General features: G+C 43.6%; 1 protein-coding gene and 1 non-coding gene across 4 annotated transcripts in view; both read left to right on the forward strand.

Annotated features, from left to right (window-relative positions):
* The first annotated feature begins 580 nt into the window (after nucleotides 1-580).
* Nucleotides 581-23,740, forward strand: part of FAM76A (family with sequence similarity 76 member A) — a 32,849-nt gene continuing 9,689 nt past the window's right edge. The window contains exons 1-7 of one of the 3 annotated variants that reach the window (XM_053575812.1): nucleotides 581-1,558; nucleotides 2,790-2,854; nucleotides 6,623-6,677; nucleotides 8,244-8,396; nucleotides 11,467-11,624; nucleotides 17,818-17,904; nucleotides 18,416-18,547. In XM_053575812.1, the coding sequence (XP_053431787.1) occupies nucleotides 1,478-1,558; nucleotides 2,790-2,854; nucleotides 6,623-6,677; nucleotides 8,244-8,396; nucleotides 11,467-11,624; nucleotides 17,818-17,904; nucleotides 18,416-18,547 (731 nt within the window). In that variant the 5' untranslated portion in view covers nucleotides 581-1,477. The remainder of the gene's footprint in view (nucleotides 1,559-2,789; nucleotides 2,855-6,622; nucleotides 6,678-8,243; nucleotides 8,397-11,466; nucleotides 11,625-17,817; nucleotides 17,905-18,415; nucleotides 18,548-23,740) is intronic. The other 2 variants (XM_053575813.1, XM_053575814.1) reach the window with 2 other exon arrangements.
* LOC128575700 (small Cajal body-specific RNA 18) lies at nucleotides 14,947-15,029 on the forward strand. Its single transcript, XR_008377112.1, has one exon. It is a non-coding gene; the product is annotated as a small Cajal body-specific RNA 18 (non-coding RNA).

Consider the following 23,740-nt stretch of genomic DNA (forward strand, 5'->3'; position numbering starts at 1 on the left):
TAAAGTGAACAATTAAGTGGCAGTTAGTGCATTCACAGTGTAGTACAACCATCACCTCTATCTAGTTCCAAAACACTTTCATTGTCCATTAAACAATTTCCCAACCTTCTCCTCCATGTACCGTTTTTGATGCTCACAATGGCCCAACTGTACAATTGAAGAAAATGAGGCTCTGAGAAGTTCAGTGATAGGTCCAATGTAGAAACTTCTCTTCTGATTCTATGCAAGCCTTCGGAGGAACACACAAGCAGAGACTTGGTATTCAAAGAGAGTACATTTTATTGGGGCAGGAAAATAGAAACAATAAGTGCGTCTTCAATCGTAAAAAGCATGCATTGAGGTAAAACTGCAATTAGTACCGTACAGGCAGAGCCAAAAGTAATTTAAACCCAAGAGCAGATACAGGGCAGGACTTGGAAAGGTCAGCACTTCGGGAAGCTTTGCCAACACCTCAAGAACAGGAAGTCTGTCATTACTTGGGCAGCCCTTGTATGCAAGTGGGAGGCAAAGAGAGGCAGAGGGGCGGGAAGGGGGTGGCTTCTCTTCCCCTTCCGGGGGCCAGGTCGGGCCAGGAAACCCCAGGTGATTGCTTGCCAAACTTGGGGAACAACCAGAGAAAACCGTAGAAAGCAGGCTTAGGCTAACTGCATCCCACTAAGGGGGCCTCTAGGCCACGGAGGCTCCTGGGTATCCGTCTTATGCCTCCTGGAGGGACTGTCATCTCTCTAGTATCCCTCTTCCATAAAATAGGTGTGCTGTCTTGGGGCTCCTCTTTGCCGTCGAGGTTAATGACCCTAGAATCCTCTTTTTTAGAGGGCACCCTTCTAAGTTGCCCCTCTTAGTATCGTCTTCTTCCTTGGATAGGAGGGCTAGGCAGGACTCTCCTGGCTCTGATGATGGAGGACTTCTTTCACGTGCTCCCCACCTTCTCCGGGCTTTGGGCAGTGGCCTAGTTCTAGTTCAACAAGGCACCGCCCTGGGTCTAACGCGCCCCTGATGCTCCCGAAGGGCAGCTCCATGGAAACAAAAAACATCACAACTCAACAGAAGTATCGCGAGAAGCGCGGTTGCGCCCGCGACCGGGTAGAGGAGGAGCAAGGGCTGGAACGCAGAAAGACGTGGGAGGAGCCTGGGCGCTTCCGAGGTCCCGGTCGGAAGACGGTCGCTCCAGGCAGCACCCCCGCGTGACTGCGTTTTACATAATCGCGGCCTCGCGCGTCATAGTGGCGTCCTCCAGTTCAGACCGAATCCGAATCGTTGAGAACTCCGTGTTCCGCCTCTTCCTACTTGATCGACGTTGAATCGAACCAGTGAACGGGGATCCAGCACCGCCGCGACCGCCCCTGCCCGCCCGGGTCCGACCCAGCCCGCCAGCGCCCGCCCTCCCGCCTGCCGCAGCCTGCAGCCTGCCGCCGCCAGGTTGTGCCTCAGACTGTCAGAAAAAGCCGCGGGCCGGTGAGCACGGCCCGGGCCGGACATGGCGGCGCTCTACGCCTGCACCAAGTGCCACCAGCGCTTCCCCTTCGAGGCGCTGTCTCAGGGGCAGCAGCTGTGCAAGGTGCGCGGGCTGGGGCGGCGGCCGGGAACTGGGAACGCAGGAGGCGCGGCCCGGAGCTCTCGATTCTGCTGGGACGCCGGCGGGGTCCACAGGGCAGGGCGTGGCAGGCCCGCCTAGCTGAGGAGCCGCACCCACTCCGCTGGGGGCCGGCAGGGCTTGTGGGAGAGTCCAGCGCCGCGGCCGGCGTGTCCGGGTGCTTAGCAACCGCGGGGATTGTTCTTGGACCCCACGAGGTCGGGGGAGGGGACAGCGGGTCTCCTGCTTGCCCCAGACCATCTGCCCCGGGGTCCCTTTTCTGCTGTCTTCCCCGCCGCAGCACTCTCCCTGGTTACAGACTGTGATTACCGACCTTCTGCCCCGCCTGGAACTGAACTCCAGAGTTAGATGCTCCCTGGGAGCCGTACCTAGAACTCCGGCGCCTCACGGGCACTTTTCAGCCAGTCTCAGAATCAGAGGTGGCAAGGTTTTATTTTTTAAAAAACCCCACAATCAAGCGCACGAATTAGAAGGATGTCTTTTCAGCATCCAGTTGGTGGCCTTCGATCCTCAACCTTAACCAGCTGCTAATCAGTTTTTTTTCTTTTTTTGCCCCTGAAGGTCCAACTCTTGTTTTGGTTTTAAGTTGCTTCATTCCACTTTGCCTATTTAAGTGAAAAGAGATGCTGTGAAGAGACAGTTAAAAAGTCACTAAGCTGGCTGCAGAGTGATATTGAGATATACCCAGATAATCCAGAGTTTGTGTCTCTGATTTGGATAACTCATAATTGTCATGCCCCTTTTGCCTCAGATGGCCATGACTTTCCTTTTGCCACTAGGTCTTAAAAAACCCTAAAACGAACCATATACGTGCAGTATGTGTATATGATTTTAAAGAAGTTTTGTATACATAAATAATGATTTTAATTCAGCACTTCGATTTCATGAGTAAGCCTGCTCAAAATCACAGTAGCCGAAAAACCAGGCCTAGAATTCAGAGCTTCTGATTCCCAGTCTGGGGCTTATTCATGCATATGTTTATTTTATAATTTATGACTACTTCCATGTAAATTCTTATTTAACTCGCACATCAACAGCAGGGCAGTATTACAGAGGAGAACAATAAGGCTTAGAAAGTTTAACTGACTCAAGCATAGTAGCTATGCTAGGAATAGTACCCAGGTCTTCTGCCTCCTACTGAAGGCTGTTTCCATTTGTGACTGCCTTTTAAAATTATATCCTCATTTCATTTCAGGAATGTCGGATTGCACACCCTGTTGTGAAGTGCACCTACTGCAGGACTGAATACCAGCAGGAGAGGTAGAGTTTCCTTGAGCATGAAAGATATTAATAGGCTTATTCCTCTTAAAGTCTGTAATTGATTGCATTTTATGTACACATTTGTAATCAATTACACTAGACACAGATTCTGTATTATACACAGATTCTGCAACTTCTAAATATTTAGGTTTGTAGTCCATCTTGAGTTATTTGTGGAGTAAGATAAAGTTATTTTTCAGACCCTTGATCATTTTATATTGTGGTTATAAACTTTTGACACAAAACAATCCTGCCATATGAAATCAATTGTCATCTGGGGAAAAAAAGAGAAACCCATCTCACAACAGTAAAATATGAACCTCATGTTCCAATATGTAAATATGTAATATACAGACTTTATGTAAATATATAGACTTTAAAGAATTATAAGCCCAAGTAGAATTGTAATAATCCTGGTAAAGGATTTGTTAGCCCTAATCACATTTGAAGTTCACTTGCCTTTACACTTTCCTGTGTGAATCTCATTTTTTAAAGTGTGAACAACACTTAGGTGTGAGTGGCCACATATCTTTGGGAGACTTTTCCATAGCAGCCAAATGATTTATTGGTATTGCAAGTTTGACTTTTGTGGACCTTTGGTAATTTAGGTGATCCTGCCTTGAGCAGGGTAGAGTCTCTTTGCTAGTTTCTACATAGACCTGGAAGCCTAATTTTATGTCTAATTTTAAGCCTAATTTCAAGTCTACAGATACTTTCTCCAACATTTTATTATGGATATTTTCAAACAAAAAGAAAGATGAAAAGAATTGGTGAACCTCTGTATACCTACCACTTAAATTCTATAATCTACTTTTTAGTTTATTTACATCTGTCCATCTGTTCATCTTAATCCATCAATCCATTTTATTTCTGATGCCTTTTAAAATTGTAGACGTAAGTATACTTGATACTTAAAGACTTCAGCATGCGTATCATTAACTAAGAGTTAAATGTTTGTTTGCAGATTTTTTTTTTTTTTTTTTTTTTTTTTGTAGAGACAGAGTTTCACTTTATTGCCCTTGGTAGAGTGCCGTGGCATCACACAGCTCACAGCAACCTCCAACTCCTGGGCTTAGGCGATTCTCTTGCCTCAGCCTCCTGAGTAGCTGGGACTACAGGCGCCTGCTGCAACACCCGGCTATTTTTTTTGTTGTTGCAGTTTTGGCAGGGGCTGGGTTTGAACCCGCCACCCTCGGCATATGGGGCCGGCGCCCTGCTCACTGAGCCACAGGCGCCGCCCCTGTTTGCAGATTTTTGTGTGTGTGTGTGTGGAGACAGAGTTTCATTCTGTCACCCTGGCTAGAGTGCATCAGCTCACTGCAGTCTAGAACTTCCGAGCTCAAGCCATCTTCCTGCCTCAGCCTCCTAAGTAGCCTGGACTAGGACTACAGGAATGTGCCACACCACACCCGGCTAGTTTTATTTTTGGTTGAGATGGCTCACTCTCAACGCCTAAGCTCAAATAGTCCTTCTGCCTCAGCCTCCCAGAGGGCCAGGATTATACGTGTCAGCCACCATACCAGGCAATATTTGCACATAGTAAAATGTTCAAATCTTAAATACATTATTCAGTGAATAAAACCAGTATACATTTTTATAACTCCAAATCCTATCAAAATACAAGAATTTTTTTTTTTTTTTTTTAAGAAACAGAGTCTCATATTGTCACCCTTGGTAGAGTGCCGTGACGTCACTCTCACAGCAACCTCCAGCTCCTGGGCTAAAGCGATTCTCTTGCCTCAGCCTCCGGAGTAGCTGGGACTACAGGCGCCCGCCAGCCTTTTTTGTTGCAGTTGCCACTGCTGTTTTTTGTTTGTTTGTTTGTTTTGTTTCTGAGACAGAGCCTCAAGCTGTCACCCTGGATAGAGTGCCATAGCATCACAGCCCAACTCCTGGGCTCAAGCAATTCTCCTGCCTCTGCTACACGACAGGCACGCGCCGGCTATTTTTTGGTTGCAGCCGCCATTGTTTGGCGGGCCCAGGCTGGATTCCAACCCACCAGCTCAGGTGTATGTGGCTGGCGCCTTAGCCGCTTGAGCCATAGGCGTCCAGCTTGCCACTGCTGTTTTAGTTGGCTGCGGCTGGGTTCCAACCGTTACCCTTGGTATATGGGGCTGGCGCCCTACCCATTGAGCCACAGGCACCGCCCTTTCTTTCTTTTTTTTTTTTTAAATACGAGATGTTACTGTCACTCCAGAAGAATCCTCTCCTGGAACATCCCAGTCAATCCCCACATTCTTGTTTCCTCTTGGCAACCACTGTTCTAATTTTCATTTCCACCATAGATTAGTTTTGCCTGTTCTGGAACTTCATTTAAATGGAATCATACAGAATATACCCCAGAAGCTTTATGTTTTAGTTTGTATATTTAGGTCCATGGTTCATCTTGAGTTAACTTGTGTATGTGGTGAGATATGAACTTTAACTGTTAATTTACAGCACACACAAATTATTTCAAGATGGATCGTGGATATAATTTTTCTTTGCATGCTTTCTAAAATACCAGGAACATTTGTATAGATTGGCATATAGTGTATTCCTTCAGTAATAAATCTAGGTGCAAATCAAAATACTGTTCAGTATCACAGAATCTTTGATGGTAATCTTTCTAGAGATCTCTTTCAATGCCCTACACTTTTACTGCTTTTTATTTTTTATTTTATTTATGTATTTTTTGAGACAGAGTCTCCCTATGTCACCCTCAGTACAGTGCTGTGGCATCACAACTCACAGCAACCTCCAACACTTTTTTTTTTTTTGTAGAGACAGGGTCTCACCCTATGGCCCTCGGTAGAGTGCCATGGCCTCACACAGCTCACAGCAACCTCCAACTCCTGGGCTTAAGCGATTCTCTTGCCTCAGCCTCCCGAGTAGCTGGGACTACAGGCGCCCGCCACAATGCCCGGCTATTTTTTGGTTGCTGTTTGGCCGGGGCCGGGTTTGAACCCGTCACCCTCGGTATATGGGGCAGGCACCTTACCAACTGAGCCACAGGCGCCGCCCAGCAACCTCCAACTCTTGAGCTTAAGTGATTCTCTTGCCTCAGCCTCCCAAGTAGCTGGGACTAAAGGCACCCTCCATAACACCTAGCTATTTTTTGGGTGTTGGAGTTGTCATTGTTAAGCTGGCCTGGGCTGGGTTCAGACCCGCCAGCCTCAGTGTATGTGGCCAGCACTGTAACCACTGTGCTATGGGTGCTGAGCCCTATTACTGCTTTTTAATTTATATTTATTTTTTTCTTTTGGGAAGTGAGTTGTTACATACCCCTTAGTGGATTCTGTCTTACATAGCCACCACCATCCTGTGTGCTGCCTTATTTAAAGTGGCAGCAAATTGTCTTGGAAAATATTTTGTGTAAATATTTTATTGTATTAAAAAATTTTTATTTTTAGCAGACATTACCTGATAAGACATTTATTAATTTTCGATGTTTTCTCTGTTCCCCCAGCTATAGTACAGTGGCATCAAACTCCTAGACTTAAGCAGTCCTCCTGCCTCAACCTCCTGAGTAGCTGAGACAACAGAAGTGCACTACCATGCTTGGTTTCACTCTTCTTTTCAACCAAAGCTTCATTTCCTTTGAGATAATTAAATTTATAACCACATAATGATTAAGAATTATTGGCCAGATAACTTTTCAGTTAACCAGGTGTTTGGACCGTATTTTACCTTATCCCTTAGTAATGAACAAATGCCTTGGACTTAAGGAAGAATCATTCTTTTTCAGATGTTCTAAGAAAAGCTTTGTGTCTTTTTCCTCCTTAACAGTAAAACCAATACAATATGCAAGAAATGTGCTCAGAATGTGCAGTTGTATGGTACGGTAAGTAGGAATTCTCTGAACCTAACAGTGAGCACTTGGGTCTCTTGGAACCTTACCTTCTGTGGACTATTAATGTCATAATATCTTTTTTTTTTCCTCTTTTTTTTTTTTTTTTTTTTATTGTTGGGGATTCATTGAGGGTACAATAAGCCAGGTTACACTGATTGCAATTGTTAGGTAAAGTCCCTCTTGCAATCATGTCTTGCCCCCATAAAGTGTGACACACACCAAGGCCCCACCCCCCTCCCTCCGTCCCTCTTTCTGCCCCCCCCATAACCTTAATTGTCATTAAGTGTCCTCATATCAAAATTGAGTACATAGGATTCATGCTTCTCCATTCTTGTGATGCTTTACTAAGAATAATGTCTTCCACTTCCATCCAATGTCATAATATTTTTATTAGAACAAATAGTTTTATTTATAATATATCTAGTACTGTACTTAAGTCTTCAAATTTAGCTAATATTTATTGTTAAGGAGTTCTTTGTTTATAGTAACTGCCAGGATTATGATTATAATTTTCCTTGAGAGGCTTTAGTGACCAGTATTGAAGGGGAAAGACAAATTAGATGAATTCTGTGACTTGACCTCTTTAGTAACAGTTGACAATTCATTTTGATGAATTATTTTTTGTTTCCTTACTGTTAGGATTCAGGGTACTGTGTCCTTGCAGGCATTCTCCCAACATGGTTTGTGCACTGTTAATGGCTAAGACGCCTTTTCAGAAATTTGGGAGCACTTACTTGCTAATTTCCTCAAAGAGCTACTTCTGTTTAATTTCTCATAGACGTCTCAGCATAAACACTAGTGGGTTTTTGTTATTTGTTAATTTATTTTTAAAATCAATAGTTTTTTGTAGAAAAAATGTTTATGTAGTGTTAAGAATCAGGCTTCATTTGATCAATATAAAAGCAAATGTATGAAGTTGGGAATACATTTTTACCATGATTAATGGACTAAGATTATTGCTTTTGTAGAGACAGAGTCTCACTGTACCGCCCTCGGGTAGAGTGTCGTGGCGTCACATGGCTCACAGCAACCTCTAACTCTTTGGCTTACACGATTCTCTTGCCTCAGCCTCCCGAGCAGCTGGGACTACAGGCCCCCGCCACAACGCCCGGCTATTTTTTTGTTACAGTTTGGCCGGGGCTGGGTTTGAGCCCGCCACCCTTGGCATATGGGGCCGGCGCCCTACTCACTGAGCCACAGGGGCCGCCCAAGATTATTGCTTTTAAAAAATACACTGGGCTTGGCACCCATAGCTCATGGTTAGGGCATTGGCCACATGTCCTGGGGCTGGTGGGTTTGAACCTGGCCTGAGCCTGCTAAACAACAACAACAACAAATAGCCGGGCGTTGTGGTGGGTGCCTGTAGTCCCAGCTACTTGGGAGGCTGAGGCAAGAGAATCACTTAACCCCAAGAGTTTGAGATTGCCGTGAGCTGTGAGGCCACAGCACTCTACCAAGGGTGACATAGTGAGACTCTGTCTCAAAAAAAAAAAAAAAAAAAAGCACCGGTATTTTATGACAGTAATACTTACTTGACCCTTCTCACCCCTCTTTTAGCCCAAACCTTGTCAGTATTGCAACATAATTGCCGCATTTATTGGCAATAAATGCCAGCGCTGCACAAATTCAGAGAAGAAATATGGACCACCCTATTCCTGCGAACAGTGCAAGCAGCAGTGTGCATTTGACAGGAAAGATGACAGAAAGAAGGTAAATCTCTGTGTTTTTTTGACAGAGTTTCACTTTATTGCCCTCAGTAGAGTGCCATCGCATCACACAGCTCACAGCAACCTCCAACTCCTGGGCTTAGGCGATTCTCCTGCCTCAGCCTCCCGAGTAGCTGGGACTACAGGCTCCCACCACAATGCCCGGCTATTTTTTTGTTGCAGTTTGGCCGGGGCTGGGTTTGAACCCGCCACCCTCCGCATATGGGGCCCGCGCCCTGCTCACTGAGCCACAGGCGCCACCCAAATCTCTGTGTTTTTCATGACTTTTTTTTTTTATTTCAGAGAAATTAAGGTGGTCCAATTCTGTTAAAAAGACATAATAAAGATTTTCAGGTTTCTTTCTTGGTTTTGTTATTGACCTAGAAGAAGATATTCAGATTTTATTTTCTTCATTCATTAAATGTGGACCATTATATTCTAACATTTCATGAGAATCTGAATAATAATGATTGCTTCACCTAAGTGAAGTGGTGATCGGCAAAATTCTGTAGAACTCTGTATAGAAGAGATGGTAACTTAAGCCAGATGTAGTAGTATTACCAGTTTTACTATCTGGTTCTTTGAGTGTTTCTTTTTAATTTTTTTCTTTTCTTTTTTTTTTGTAGAGACAGAGTCTCACTTTATGGCCCTCGGTAGAGTGCCATGGCCTCACACAGGTCACAGCAACTTCCAACTCCTGGGCTTAAGCAATTCTCTTGCCTCAGCCTCCTGAGCAGCGGGAGGCGTCCGCCACAACGCCCGGCTATTTTTTGGTTGCAGTTTGGCTGGGGCTGGGTTTGAACTCGCCACCCTCGGTATATGGGGCCAGTGCCTTACCGACTGAGCCACAGGCGCCACCCTCTTTGAGTGTTTCTATGTGTTGAAGTTAAAAATCACAAGAAGCTGACAGTAGAGGCTCTAGATGGAATGGTGGTGCCTTGGTGAAATCAAAATAGTTTAGAGTTTGGTCATTTTTACTCTCTTTAAAGTCTTCAGTGGTTTCCAATTGCACTTAGAATAAAACCCAAATCCCTTACATAGCCTACAAGGCCCTTACCTAGCTCTCAGTCTCATCTTCTGTCACACTTCACAACTCTCACCTTCCTGCAGATATCCTGGCCACCTTTTAGTCTATCAGACATGCTGGTCTCATTCTCATCTTTGCACTGACTGTCATTTTGCATGAAACACCATTTTCCAGAGTATCATAACAGGCTCCTCATGTCAGGTCTCAGCTCAGATGCCACCTGCTCACTGAGACCTTCATTTAGTAATTACCTCAGTCGTACTTCATATCACCCTGTTTTATTGTCTTCATAGCATGTGACATCATGAAAAATTCCCTTGTTTACTTGCTGACTTATTTGTCCAGCCCCACTGCAATGTGAGCTCTTGGTCTATCTTGCTCTCTGTTGTATTTCCAATGGCCTGGCAATAGTAAGTATTTAGGAAATAGTTGTTGAATTAAGGAGTGTCATTCAGAAACTCTTTTTTGGTGGCCAGAGGTGATTTTGAGAAGGGCTGACTCTTGCTAACCAAATTCATTAATGGGAGGATGCAACCTTCCAGTGACCAGAACACTCCTATTTTGGGGTATAGATCAGTGATAGAGCATTTGACTGCAGAGTATTCCTGCCTGCCACCCAGGGTACCTCTTCCCTAAATCAAGATATTGAAACAGCTGAATTGTTAATCAGGAGGTAGCACAAGCTTTGTAGTCCCCCAAACATTGGTCCCATCCTGTTTCTGAAGCTAGCTGAATGGTCCTGGGCAAAGTGACTTATCTTCATTATGCATTGAATTCTTCATGTTTCCCAGTAGGAATAACAGTAGTTACTTTACAAGGATGTGGTGCAATTTATCTGAGATACGTATATAAAATACTCAATTATTGAGTCTGGCCTACAGTATAACTCACACGATACGTATGTAATTATTAATTGAAATAGCCATTTTTTATTAATCTGATTATACTAGAATTCATTACATTTCTACTTTATTTGTTACAATCCTGTTCTACGAGTTCAATATTTTTAGACATCCATAGTCACGTGTTCATAAACTATAGGAGAGAAGACCTAAATTTAGGCATTAAGAGTGGATAATCCAGGCTCAGAATGTGTGGATTGAAATCTTGGTTCTGTCACTTATTAGCTGTGTGACTTTGGCATGTTAATCTTTCAGCGCCTCAGTTTCCTTGCCTGTAAACGGGGATGATCAGACTTTAAGGTTGTCACAAAGTTCAGGTTATTTTGTGTAAAGCCCTTGGAGTGGAATTTGGCATATGATGAGCGCTCAATCAGTCTTATCTATTTATTTGCTTTTGATAGTTTAATTCTTAGAGGATTATCTTTTATTTTTAAAGTTTTTATTATTATTATTTGTTTTTTTTTTGTAGAGACAGAATCTCAGTATGTTGGCCTCAGTAGAGTGCCATGGCCTCACAGCTCACAGCAACCTCAAGCTCTTGTGCTTAAGTGATTCTCTTGCCTTAGCCTCCCAAGTAGCTGGGACTATAGGGGCCCACCACAACGCCCGGCTATTTTTTTGTTGTTGCAGTTGTCATAGTTGTTTAGCAGGCCCGGGCCAGGTTTGAACCTGCCAGCCTCGGTGTATGTGGCTGGCGCCATAACCACTGTGCTATAGGTGCTGAGCCAGTCTTTTGAAATTCTTGTGAGAACTTTGCTGTGGTCTGTGTTTGCTAAATTGAGGGGAAACAAAAAAATACGTAAAAGTCACAGCTGATATTATCAAGCAACTCTGTGTGCCTGGCAGCATGATAAGTGGTTTACTTACATATGTCACTAAATTCTTTTTTTTTTTTGCAGTTTTGGCCAGGGCTGGGTTTGAACCCGCCACCTCTGGCATATGGGGCCAGCGCCCTACCCCTTTGAGCCACAGGTGCTGCCCATGTCACTAAATTCTTACAACAGCCCTCTGTTGATTTGCCCAAGGTCACACAACTCCTAAGTGGCAGAGCTGGAACTGAACTCAGAGGTTCTTGCTCCCGACACTACATTCTCAGCCACTGCAGTACGTTCCTCCTCCTTTATCTTTGTCTCCTGGTCCTTCAGGTAGATGGGAAATTGCTGTGCTGGCTGTGCACACTTTCATACAAACGGGTCCTTCAGAAGACTAAAGAGCAGAGGAAACACCTGAGCAGCTCTTCTCATGCAGGCCATCAGGAGAAGGAACAGTACAGTCGCCTAAGTGGTGGCGGCCATTATAACAGGTAACCCCAAGATGTGTGAGACACAGGTGATGTATTACTCCCACCGTCATTCATGGAACATACTATCACATGTAAATTTTCCTATTTTCTCTCTAGTTACTAGCCAGTAGGAGGAAGCTCATTTATTATACGTGGTATTTTATAATTCCTATATCTTCCAAGGACAGGAAAGATTTCCATAATGTCTCAGGATTTCCTGACTTTGTATAGTGTCTGAAAGGTTTGTGGACCTTACTCTACTTTCCCTCTAGGGTTAGTTCTCACTCTCAGAGCGAGATCTCCCTAGAAGACTGGACATTTCACTTTCTGAAGGATGCAACTTTTTTTTTCTTTTTAGAGACAGAGTCTTACTTTATCACCCTCAGCAGAGTGCTGTGGCATCACAGCTCACAGCAACCTCCAACTCCTGGGTGTAGGCGATTCTCTTGTCTCAGCCTCCCGAGTAGCTGGGACTACAGGCACCTGCCACAACACCCAGCTATTTCTTTTTTTTTTTTTTTTTTGTAGAGACAGAGTCTCACTTTACCGCTCTTGGTAGAGTGCTATGACATCACATGGCTCACAGCAACCTCCAGCTCTTGGGCTTACGCAATTCTCTTGCCTCAGCCTCCCGAGCAGCTGGGACTATAGGTGCCCGCCACTATGTCTGGCTGTTTTTTTTTTGTTGTTGTTGTTGTTGTTGTTGTTGCAGTTTGGCCAGGGCTGGGTTTGAACCCACCACCCTCAGTATATGGGGCCAGCGCCCTACTCACTGAGCCACAGGAGCCACCCAAAACCCAGCTGTTTTTTTGTTGCAGTTTGGTTGGGGCCAGGTTTGAACCTGCCACCCTCCATATATGGGGCCAGTGCCCTACCCACTGAACCACAGGCACCATACTCAAGGATGCAACTTTTTTTTTTTTTTTTGTAGAGACCGAGTCTCACTGTACCGCCCTCGGGTAGAGTGCCGTGGCGTCACACGGCTCACAGAAACCTCTTAACTCTTGGGTTTACGCGATTCTCCTGCCTCAGCCTCCCGAGCAGCTGGGACTACAGGCGCCCGCCACAACACCCAGCTATTTTTTTGTTGCAGTTTGGCCGGGGCTGGGTTTGAACCCGCCACCCTCAGCATATGGGGCTGGTGCCCTACTCACTGAGCCACAGGCGCCGCCCAAGAATGCAACTTTTTAAATGCATATTTGGCCAGGAGGTTAATAGTTCTAGATGTGTCCTGGTGGGTGCTAGCCCTTTTAGGCTGGGCACCTGTAGCTCTGTAGTTAGAGCACTAACCACATGCTCTGGGGCTAGTGGGTTTGAACCTGGCCCAGGCCTGCTAAACAAAAATAAAATAAAATAATAGCCAGGTATCGTGGCAGGTGCCTGTAGTCCCAGCTACTTGGGAGGCTGAGGCAAGAGAATCACTTAAGCCTGGGAGTTTGAAGTTGCTGTGAGCTATGATACCATGGCACTCTACTGAGGGTGACAAAGTAAGACTCTGTCTCAATTAAAAAAAAAAAAAAAAGATGTCCTTTCATTGTTTTAAGCTTCCTTTTAGTGTATCTGTAGTATTATTAAGAGTTCTGGCTCTGAATGGAATTCCGGCTCTGCTAGGTTCCCTGTCGGGCTCCTATCTGTAAATGAGAGAAATATTAGTATTACCTCAGGTTGTTGTGTAGATAAATTTTGTGGTGCATAGTTAGTGATTAGTTTTATAATTGGCATATAGGAGGTAGTCAGTACATTTTATTAATAGTTATTTTTTGTTATTATCATTATATTCAGTAAATGTTATTAAGGAATTTCATGGGCCAGGAACTCTGCTGGGAATGCAGAGATGAATAAGAGTTGTACTACTCTCCAAAAATATACTGTCTGGCTCCGTGCCCATAGCTCAGTGAGTAGGGCGCCAGCCACATACATTGAGCTGGCAGGTTCAAACCCAGCACAGGCCTGCCAAACAACAATGATAGCTACAGCCAAAAAAATATGTATATATAGCTGGGTGTTGTGGTGAGCGCCTGTAATTCCAGCTACTTGGGAGGCTGAGGCAAGAGAATTGCTTAAGCCCAAGAGTTGGAGGTTGCTGTGAGCTGTGATGTTACAGCACTCTAGCGAGGACAACATTAAGTAAGACTATCTCAAAAAATCAAAACAAAACAAAAATATGCTATCTTGGGGCAGCGCCTATAGCTCAGTGGGTAGGGCGCCAGCCACATGCACCCAGGCTGATGGGTTCAAACCTGGCCTGGGCCACCATTGTTATTTCAATGACAATTGTAAAAAAAAAAAAAAAATAGCCAGGCATTGTGGTGGGCACCTATTGTCCCAGCTATTTGGGAGGCTGAGGCAAGAAAATCACTTAAGCCCAAGAGTTTGAGGTTGCTGCGAGCTGATGCCACGACACTTTACCCAGGGCGACAGCTTGAGACTCTGTCTCAAAAAAATATATATATATGCTGTCCGGTAGAGATGATAGACTTGTAATCAAATCATTTCAATATGATGTAATAGGCACCACAGTGGAAACATGTCAAGATAAAGGAATGAGAGGAAGTAATAGTTAACTGCCTTGAGACATAAGGCAAACAGTCTTGGAGAACAGCTGGTGTTGGTGCTGGGTCTTAGCATGAGTTAGAATCATCAGATAAGGAATGGGCCAAAGCATCTTAGGGTAAGAGAAAAGTATTTGCCAAGGCATGGAGGGCAAAAGAACATATGGAACTCTGGAGAACTGTGAGTTCTTTATATTGCTGGAGCTTATTGGTTGGGAGCTGGGGAATGGTAGGAAAAGCAGACCTGGTAGGAAGTGTGAACTTGGACCTAGGGTTAGTGGGAAGCCACTGAAAGTATGTAGGCAGGGAAGGAACTACATCTGCATTAAAAATTAATCCTGGCCAGGGCTGGGAATAGTGGTTGCTGCCTGTAATCCCAATACATTGGGAGGCTGAGATGAGAGCATTTCAGAATTTAAGACCACCCTGGGTGACATAGCAAGGACTCATCTCTACAAAAAAATTTTAAAATTGCGCAGGTGTGGTTAAGCCCTCCTTTAGTCCCAGTCACTCAGAAAGCTGAGGCAGAAGAATTGCTTGAGCCTGGGAGTTCATGGTTACAGTGCTGTGATCATGCTACTGCACTCCAGCCTGGCAACACAGTGAGATTTCTGTCTCTTAAAAAACAAACAAAAACCTCCAAACTAGAACCTCATCTCCTCACTTGAGGCAGTGGCGGTCAAGATAGAAAAGGCAGATACTTGGCACAGTGGGTAAGGGGAGAATTGGAGCAGGTGAGGCTAGATGGGAGGGAAGTTTAGAGAGGTATCTGCTGCTGTAACTGTGAGCCCTGGCCGATGATGACATGACCACTGCGCAATCTGAGTTCTGGGAACCAGGTGATGGAGTGTGTGCTGAGAATGGACTGAGGCTGGGCGAGAAGAAAAAGAAAAAAAGAGAAAAAAATGAAGAAAAAAGGCAGGTATTCAGGAAGATACTTTGAAGGGGGGATTTAGATAGAAGAAATTTAGATATTCTAATGAACAGATATATGGCAGGAGCTGAGTGAGTAAAGAACAATTCCCAGGATTCTTATTTCGCTGAGCAGGGAGATCCTTAACTGGGAGAATACAGGAAGGAGGGAGGAAGAGAAGTTCAGTTTTGAAAAATTGAGTTTGAAGCACCGAGAAGAATTACTTACAGGTGCTTAGCCTAGAACTCAGAAGAGAGATCTGGACATGGGCTATTGGTAGCACATAAAAATCACTGGGAGTAGGGATTTTTTAAAATGCAGATTTCTTTCTTCTTTTTTTTATGGGCACTTCTTTTTTAATTTTTTTAAGTCAAAGTCTCAAGCTGTAACCCTGGGTAGAGTACAGTGGCATTATAGCTCACAGCAAGCTCCAACTCTTGGGCTCAATCCTTCCTCTTGCCTCTATTTTTCTATTTTTATAGAAATGGGGGTCTCGGTTTTGCTCAGGCTGGTCTCGAACTCCTGAGCTCAAGCTATCCACCCGCCTCAGCTTCCCAGAGTGCTAGGATTATAGGCGTGAACCACCGTGCCAGGTCTATGAACACTTCTAATACCTTAAAAAATGCAGATTCCTGGCTTGGCACCAGTCACATACACCAGAGCTGGCGGGTTTGAATGCAACCCAGGCCTGCCAAACAACAATGACAACTACAACCAAAAAATAGCTGGGCCTTGTGGCGGATGTCTGTAGTCCCAGCTACTTGAGAGACTGAGGCAAGAGAATCACTGAGCCCAGGAGTTGGAGGTTGCTGTGAGCTGTGATGGTACAGCACTCTACCTGGGGCGAAAGCTTGAGGCTCTGTCTCAAAAAAAAAAAAAAAAAAAATGCAGATTCCTGCCGTTCCACCACAGAGTTTAATTCAGTAGGATCTAGGGTAGAGTCTAAGAATGTACTTTGTTATATAAACATCCTCTCAGAAAAAATATCCCAGATGATTCTAATGCAGATATTCTGGGGAACACCATTTTCCCAACCACTTTGTAGGTTATTGTTAAATCCTTGTTCTTGGATTAGGGGCTGAGAACAAAAGTATTTAATATTTAAGGATAGGGTGGCGCCTGTGGCTCAAGTAGGGTGCCGGTCCCATATGCCGGAGGTGGCGGGTTCAAACCCAGCCCCGGCCAAAAACCACACACAAAAAAAAAATATTTAAGGATAGAGAACTAAGAAAACAGAAGCATTTACTATTTAAGAATAGAGACACAGGGCAGCACCTCTGGCTCAGTGAGTAGGGCGCCGACCCCAAATACTGAGGGTGGTGGGTTCAAACCGGGCCCTGGCCAAACTGCAACAAAAAATAGCCGGGCGTTGTGGCGGGCGCCTGTGGTCCCAGCTACTGGGGAGGCTGAGGCAAGAAAATCACCTAAGCCCAGGAGCTGGAGGTTGCTGTGAGCTGTGATGGCACAGCACTCTACCAAGGGCAATAAAGTGAGACTCTGTACAAAAAAAAAAAAAAAAAAAGAATAGAGACACAGCAGACAAGCATTTACTATTTAAGAATAGAGAACTCAGAAACAGCTATGACAAAAGTCAGAGGATGACCAAGTGAGAAAATTTCAAGAAGGATGGCATGGTTGGTGGTATCAAACACTGAGCAGAGGTCAGATGAGAAAAGGTCTGCAGAATTCTTTGGACTTTGCATTTGAACATCCATCAAAGTAAAAAGGTAGCATAACAGAGACAGACTTGCAGCTTTTGTTTTAGGACCCGTTTTGTTGAATTTATAGGGGCTAAATCAGTAGGTTCCCAGAAATACAGTGAAGAAGAACTAGACTAGCCGGGCACGGTGGCTCATGCCTATAATCCCAGCATTGTGGGAGGCTGAGGAGGCAGAATTGCTTGAGCTCAGGAGTTTTAGACTTACCTGAGTGAGTGTGAGACCCCCAACTCCTAAAAATAAATGAAAAACCCAGCCAGGCGCCACGGCCAGCGCCTGTAATGCCAGCGGCTTCTGGAAACTGAGGCAGCGGGATACCCACAGCCCAAGTCTGAGGTTGCAGTGAGCTATGATGCCAGTGCACTCTGCTCAGGGCATAGGGTGGGACTCTGTCTCAACAACAACAACAAAGCAAGGAAATAAAAAAAGGACTAGACTAGCAGTTCAAATATGTTGACCTAGTTTCCAGTTCCAGCTTTGCTACTGACAAGCTGAGTATCTTTTAGTAGATAAGATAACCTTGATGAGCTGTTTCTGCGAAGTAGCGACAATAACTTACCTATACCTCACTGAATTATAAAATGCATGTGAGAATATAAAAGTACTTTTTAAGTGTAAGACAGATTAAACTTCTAATTAAAGTCTTATTAAAGTCTTACTAATTATGTTCTCATGGATATTAGTAAAGCAAGTAATATTTGATTAAGGCCATGAATTTATTTTTGTCCTTTGGAAATTAGCTACCCATGCATCCACGACCTACAAAATCAAAGCCTTGGTAGATTTTATTTTTATTTATTTTTTTTTTTGGCCAGGGCTGGGTTTGAACCCGCCACCTCTGGCATATGGGACCGGCGCCCTACTCCTTGAGCCACAGGCGCCGCCCCCTTGGTAGATTTTAATACTCAAGAATAATTAGCTCTTGCATAGAAGAGCCACTATCTTACATTGGTCTGTTTGACAGCTTTCATTGTAACATTTTATTAATCTCTGCTTTCTAATGTGTGTGTGTCTATTTTTGCCATTAAAAGCCAGAAAACACTTTCTACATCTTCAATTCAAAATGAAATTCCAAAGAAAAAGTCCAAGTTTGAGTCCATCACAACTAATGGAGACAGGTGAGCCAATTAGAGTATGTGTAAGCATACATTTGAAATGTATACATTGTTCCTGAAACAGGAAGACATTTTAGGTTGGAGCTAGTCTATGGCTATTAGTAAACCTTTTAGGGGTGCTACAGTAGTCACGTGATAGCTTATAAGTAAACAATATTGATATTTATTTATAAATCTAATCTTGTCATTAAAAGATTAAAAACTCGTAACTGGATTTAATAGCAGTTGAATTCTTTAATCCATTAAATAATTCCCCTGCACTAATTCAAAGAAGTCAAGAGCTGGATACTTTTCTTTGTGGTCTGTGCCCATAGCTTCCTCCCGGCAGGGCAGGAGTTGATCTCAAGAGGCAGAGCATAAGACAGTGTTGCTCAGTTTGTGAGGGATGATCTATGCTTCTTTAGCATTCAGAAAGCCAGCCCACTGTAGATGCTAGATCAGGGAAGAATAAGATGCATTTAAATTTTTGTTTCATTTTTAAGACTGTCTAAATGTGTATTTTTATCCTTCTCAGCAATGCTTCGCCTTATGAGCTGCTTTGTCCTAATATCCAGAGCCCCTCATCCGTGTTGTTGCAGTGGGCTGCTTCGCAAGAGAGTCTTGGGGCCAACCATTTTCCTGTTCCTCTAGGCCCAGGCATCCTGAAGTGAGATTATATGGCATACTCTTCCCTAGAATTCTTGGAATCATTTCCATTCTGAAAACTTCTCCCATTCCCAGATCTCCTTCCCAGCCATTGGTGGATATGGGAGCAGACCAGCACATTGGCTTACTGGGACTGCATGTTTATTTAGGGGAATACAAAAACATCTGTGAATTTTACTCTTTCTCACTGCCTTTTTCATTAACTTGACTTCTGACTCTACAAAGTGTTTACAAGTAGTTTTATTAATTTTAAACTTTAATTCAATAAGCTTTAATTTAGATATTTAGATTACAAGGGGGAAGGAGTCATAAAACACCATCTTTTTTTTTTTTTTTTGAGACAGTCTCATTTTGTCACTCTTGGTAAAGTGCTTTGACATCATATCTCACAGCAACCTCAAACTCCTGGGCTCAAGCAATCCTCTTGCCTCAGCCTCCCGACTAGCTAGGACTAAAGGTACCTGCCACAACCCCTGGCTAATTTTTCTTATTTTTAGTAGAGACAGGGTCTCACTCCTGCTCAGGCTGGTCTCGAACTCATGAGCTTAAGCAATTCTCCTGCCTCAGCCTCCCTGAGTGCTAGGATTACAGGTGTCAGCCACTGTGCCTGGCCCTGGTCAGCTTTACTATTCTCTGAGCAGCCAATCTGGCCATTGTAAAGAAGCTAGATGTGCAAATTGTCCACCACCTCAAGGAATGAACTTTTTCAGTTGTTTTGTTAAGTAAGGCCTAAGCCAGAGCCCATGGCTTTTAGGGTCATCATTTCTATTTTGTGCTCCTTTATGATCCAGGCTGTGTTGCGTCTAGAATGAGCTCATTCATATCCTCTAGTTTAACCAACCAATCCTTAAAGTTTACCTTCTTTTAGCTTATTTTGTTCTTGAGACACTGCCACTATTCTTGCTGTGTATTGCTATGGATACACCAAGCTAAAAACTCCATCTGGTCACCAGCAATAACTGTTTTCCTCAAGTAGGATTATCCTTGACTGAGGTACATGGTCTTTCATGATGTCCTCTGGGAAAGACTTTGAAAGAGCCTTTTTTCCTTAAAATGACATGTTAATTTTTGAGCATAATTTACTGTTAGTAATTGAAAATGTGGAAAATTTTATTTGCTGCCACAAAAGTCGTTTTTATAAATATACAGATTCCATTTGAATGTTCTGTAAAGCAGTCTTAACATTCTATTCTACTTGTTTGCATTTTTTAGATTTTCTTTTTTTTTTTTTCTGAGGCAGAGTCTCACTCACCCTGCGGTTGAGTACCATAGTATCATACCTCACAGCAACTCAAACTCTTGGGCTTAAGTGATTCTCTTGCCTCAACCTCCTGAGTAGCTGGGACTACAGGTGCCTGCCACAATGCCCAGGCCTATTTTTTAGATTTTCTTTCTTTCTTTTTTTTTTTTTTTTAGAGACAGAGTCTTACTTTATCACCCTTGGTAGAGTGCCATGACATCACAGCTCACAGCAGCCTCCAACTCCTGGGTTTTAGGTGATTCTCTTGCCTCAGCCTCCCCAGTAATTGGGACTACAGGCGCCTGCCACAACGCCTGGCTATTTTTTTGGTTGCAGTTTGGCCGGGGCTGGGTTTAAACCCACCACCATCGGTATATGGGGCCGGTGCCCTGCTCACTGAGCCACAGGCGCTGCCCTATTTTTTAGATTTTCATAGCAAAAGATAAGTTACATTTTTTTACTTCTTGTGTTTGTTTTTTTTTTCTTGCTCTTATTTACTTTGAAAAAAAGCATCCTGAGGCTGGCCTTGGTGGCTCACACCTATAATCCTAGGAAGGCTGAGGAGAGTAGATACCTTGAGCTCAGGAGTTGGAGACCAGCCTGAGCAAGAGTGAGACCCGGTCTCTACTAAAAATAGAAAAACTAGCTGGGTGTTGTGGTGGGCTCCCATAGTCCCAACAACTTGGGAGACTGAGGCAAGACGATCACTTGAACCCAGGAGTTTGAAGTTGCTGTGATCTATGCTGAGGCCATGGGCACTCTAGCCTGGGGCAACAGAGTGAGACTGTCTTTCTCCAAAAGAAAAAAAGCATTCTGACAATCTTCTGTTTTTTTCAGCTATCCTTTTTAGTTGTCAGGCAAACTAAACATTTTTTTTTAACTACATGTCTATTTCAATTCAGTTCTATACCAAGTATAATCAGTCTTATTTCTGAAATATCTAATGCTGTAGCTGCCTCACAGTTTTTAATTAATCACATCTACTTTCCTGACTCTACTTTTAAGATATTCATATACTTTTTTTTCTTTGAGACATAGTCTCACCCTGTTGCTCTGGGTAGAATGCGGTGATGTCTTAGCTCACAGCAACCTCAAACTCTAAGACTCAAGCGATCCTCCTGTCAAAGCCTCCTGAGTAGCTAGGACTACAGACGCCTGCCATGATGCCTGGCTAATTTTTCTAATTTTCACAGAGACAGGGTCTCGTTCTTGCTCAGGTGGGGCTCAAACTCTTGAGCTCAAGTAATCCACCCACCTGGGCCTCCCAGAGTGCTAGGATTACAGGCTGAACCACCATGCCTGATCAATTAATATACTTTTAAATTTATGCTCTTAGTCTTTTATTTTTATTCCTGGCATGTTGCTCTCTAATACTTTTTTTTTTGTGTGTGTAGAAACATTGTCTCATTTTATCACCCTCAGTAAAATGCTGTGGCATCACACAGCTCAGAGCAACCTCCAACTCTTGGGTTCAAGTGATTCTCTTGCCTCAGTCTCCCGAGTAGCTGGGACCACAGGCACCCACCACAACACTATTTTTGTTGTTGTTGTTGTTGCAGTTTGGCTAGGGCTGGGTTTGAACCTACCACCCTTGGTATATGGGGCTGGCGCCCTACCCACTAAGCCACAGGTGCTGCCCTCTCTAATACTTTTTTATTTTCCTTTCTATACTACCACGTTATTCTCTAATATTTAACATTGAGCCATATTTGATTATTTTTCCTCCTCTTTCTTTATCTATTAGCTTCCTATATCATATATACAAAACACATTACCTTAGCTTTCTCTAATGGTTTTATACTTAAAAGATGCCTTAGCCTTTTTTTTTTTTTTTTTTGGTGTGTGTGTGAAACAGAGTCTTATTATGTTGCCCTTGGTAGAGTGCGATGGCATCATAGCTCACAGCAATCTCAAATTCTTGAGCTCAAGTGATCCTCTTGCCTCAGACTCCCAGTAGCTGGGACTACAGGTGCCCGCCACAAAGCCTGGCTATTTTTGTTATTGTTGTTATTTGTTTGTTTAGCAGACTTGGGCCAGATTCAAACCCACCAGCCCCAGTGCATGTGACCTGTGCCCTAACCAATAAGCTATGGGTGCCAAGCCAGGTCTTTTTTCATATCTACAAAATCCATAGCCTCTGTCTTGATAGTTTCTAATTTTTTTGTTAAAATTGTAACAAAAACTTTCAATTTGAGGAAAATATGAATTAATTTCTAGCTTTCTTTCCTTGAGAAAAATGTATCAACTACTTTTTATTCATTTTTTTTATCGTTCCATAGATAGTACAAAGGTAGTCTGACACTGAGGCACACTTTGTGGTTTATTGTTTCTAAAGGACATTCTTTTTCTGTTCCTTGTAATTTTATTTTATTCACCCTTTGAAATGTGCCTGAAAGATCAGACTTACTCTCTGTGGCCTTTGAGGACAGACTCAGGACCAATGTGTAGGATTTTTTTTTTTTTTTTTTTTGTAGAGACAGAGTCTCACTTTATGGCCCTTGGTAGAGTGCCGTGGCCTCACACAGCTTACAGCAACCTCCAACTCCTGGGCCTAAGCGATTCTCCTGCCTCAGCCTCCCGAGTAGCTGGGACTACAGGCGCCCGCCACAACACCCGGCCATTTTTTGGTTGCAGTTTGGCCGGGGCCGGGTTTGAACCCGCCACCCTCGGTATATGGGGCCGGCACCCCACCGACTGAGCCACAGGCGCCACCCCAATGTGTAGGATTATAGAGGGGCAGGTTTTGGCTCAACCTGCAACAATTGTTCTTATATTAAGAGCTTTTGTAAAAGACAGAGTTTCCTGGAAAAGTGAGTTCCCCATCATTGGAGGCTTTTAGAAAGTGACTTTTCTGTCTTACTAATCCTAGCCATCGTTTTTCATTTCCAGCAGTTCTTAACGAACTAGGAATTACAGTGTTAGAGAGGTCAGACCCTAACACAGGATAGACTGGCCTGGTTTTGTCAACAACTTATTGATATGGGAAGACTCTTCTCTCAAGAAGCAGGTAAAGAAAAGCCTTAGGAGCTTTAGGGATGACAAAAAGCAATTTATACTAGTTCATTACTCCATTTTATTCATTGCATTCATTGCTGTAGTTATGGGTTTTAATTGACTATTAGTTTGAGGGAAGACAGGTCCTAGGCAGGTTTGAAACAGATATTAAGGTGGCAGATATAGGTATAAGGGCACTTCCAGATCTGGAATTGGTGGAGACTGTGATAGTCTTTTCAATACTTTCTCCTGCATGCCTTGTTTTATCATTTTGCATTTTCTTTTTGTTACCCAGTAATTCTGCACATTGATGAGTTATGAAAGCCTTGATTCCTCTGCCGTTCTTCTCATATGCTTCATGTAGACTGGGGCGGGGAGAATATTCTTATCAATGGACTATGTCTTCCGATTGTAGCCATAGAGATGTTTGACTTGGTAAACTATGAAAAAGTATATCAAGTGGTTACGCTTGCTATTTGTGAAGTTTTTTCCTGTGTAGCGAAATGCTGGTTATTAGATGTGGCATAAAATACAGGAAAGAACATAGCAGGGTCCTATGAATTGTTAATATATCAACATAGGGAGTATTTTAGTGCTTAGGAAAAGCAAGTTTTTGGTTTACTAAAAGATTGTCCTGCACTTCCTTTGGGAATTCTCTAGTGAAGGACAGGATTTAACCCTCTTGGTTGTGATTCCTTGTTTTGGGTCTGAGACACCTTTGACCAGCCATTGAAAGTTATGGATCCTCACTCTAAAAACCACCCATTGTTATGTGTAGACAAGATTGTACATTAATTTCAGGGTTTTGCTGATATCTTGTAACTGTTTCTTAGTAAGAAATTGACAAAAGGCTCAGTGCCCGTAGCTCAATGGTTAGGGCGCCGACCACATACACCTGGGCTGGCAGGTTCAAACCTGGCCCAGGCCTGCTAAACAACAATGACAACTGCAACAACAAAA

Source organism: Nycticebus coucang, chromosome 22 (genome assembly GCF_027406575.1).
Source record: "Nycticebus coucang isolate mNycCou1 chromosome 22, mNycCou1.pri, whole genome shotgun sequence".
NCBI lineage: Eukaryota > Metazoa > Chordata > Mammalia > Primates > Lorisidae > Nycticebus > Nycticebus coucang.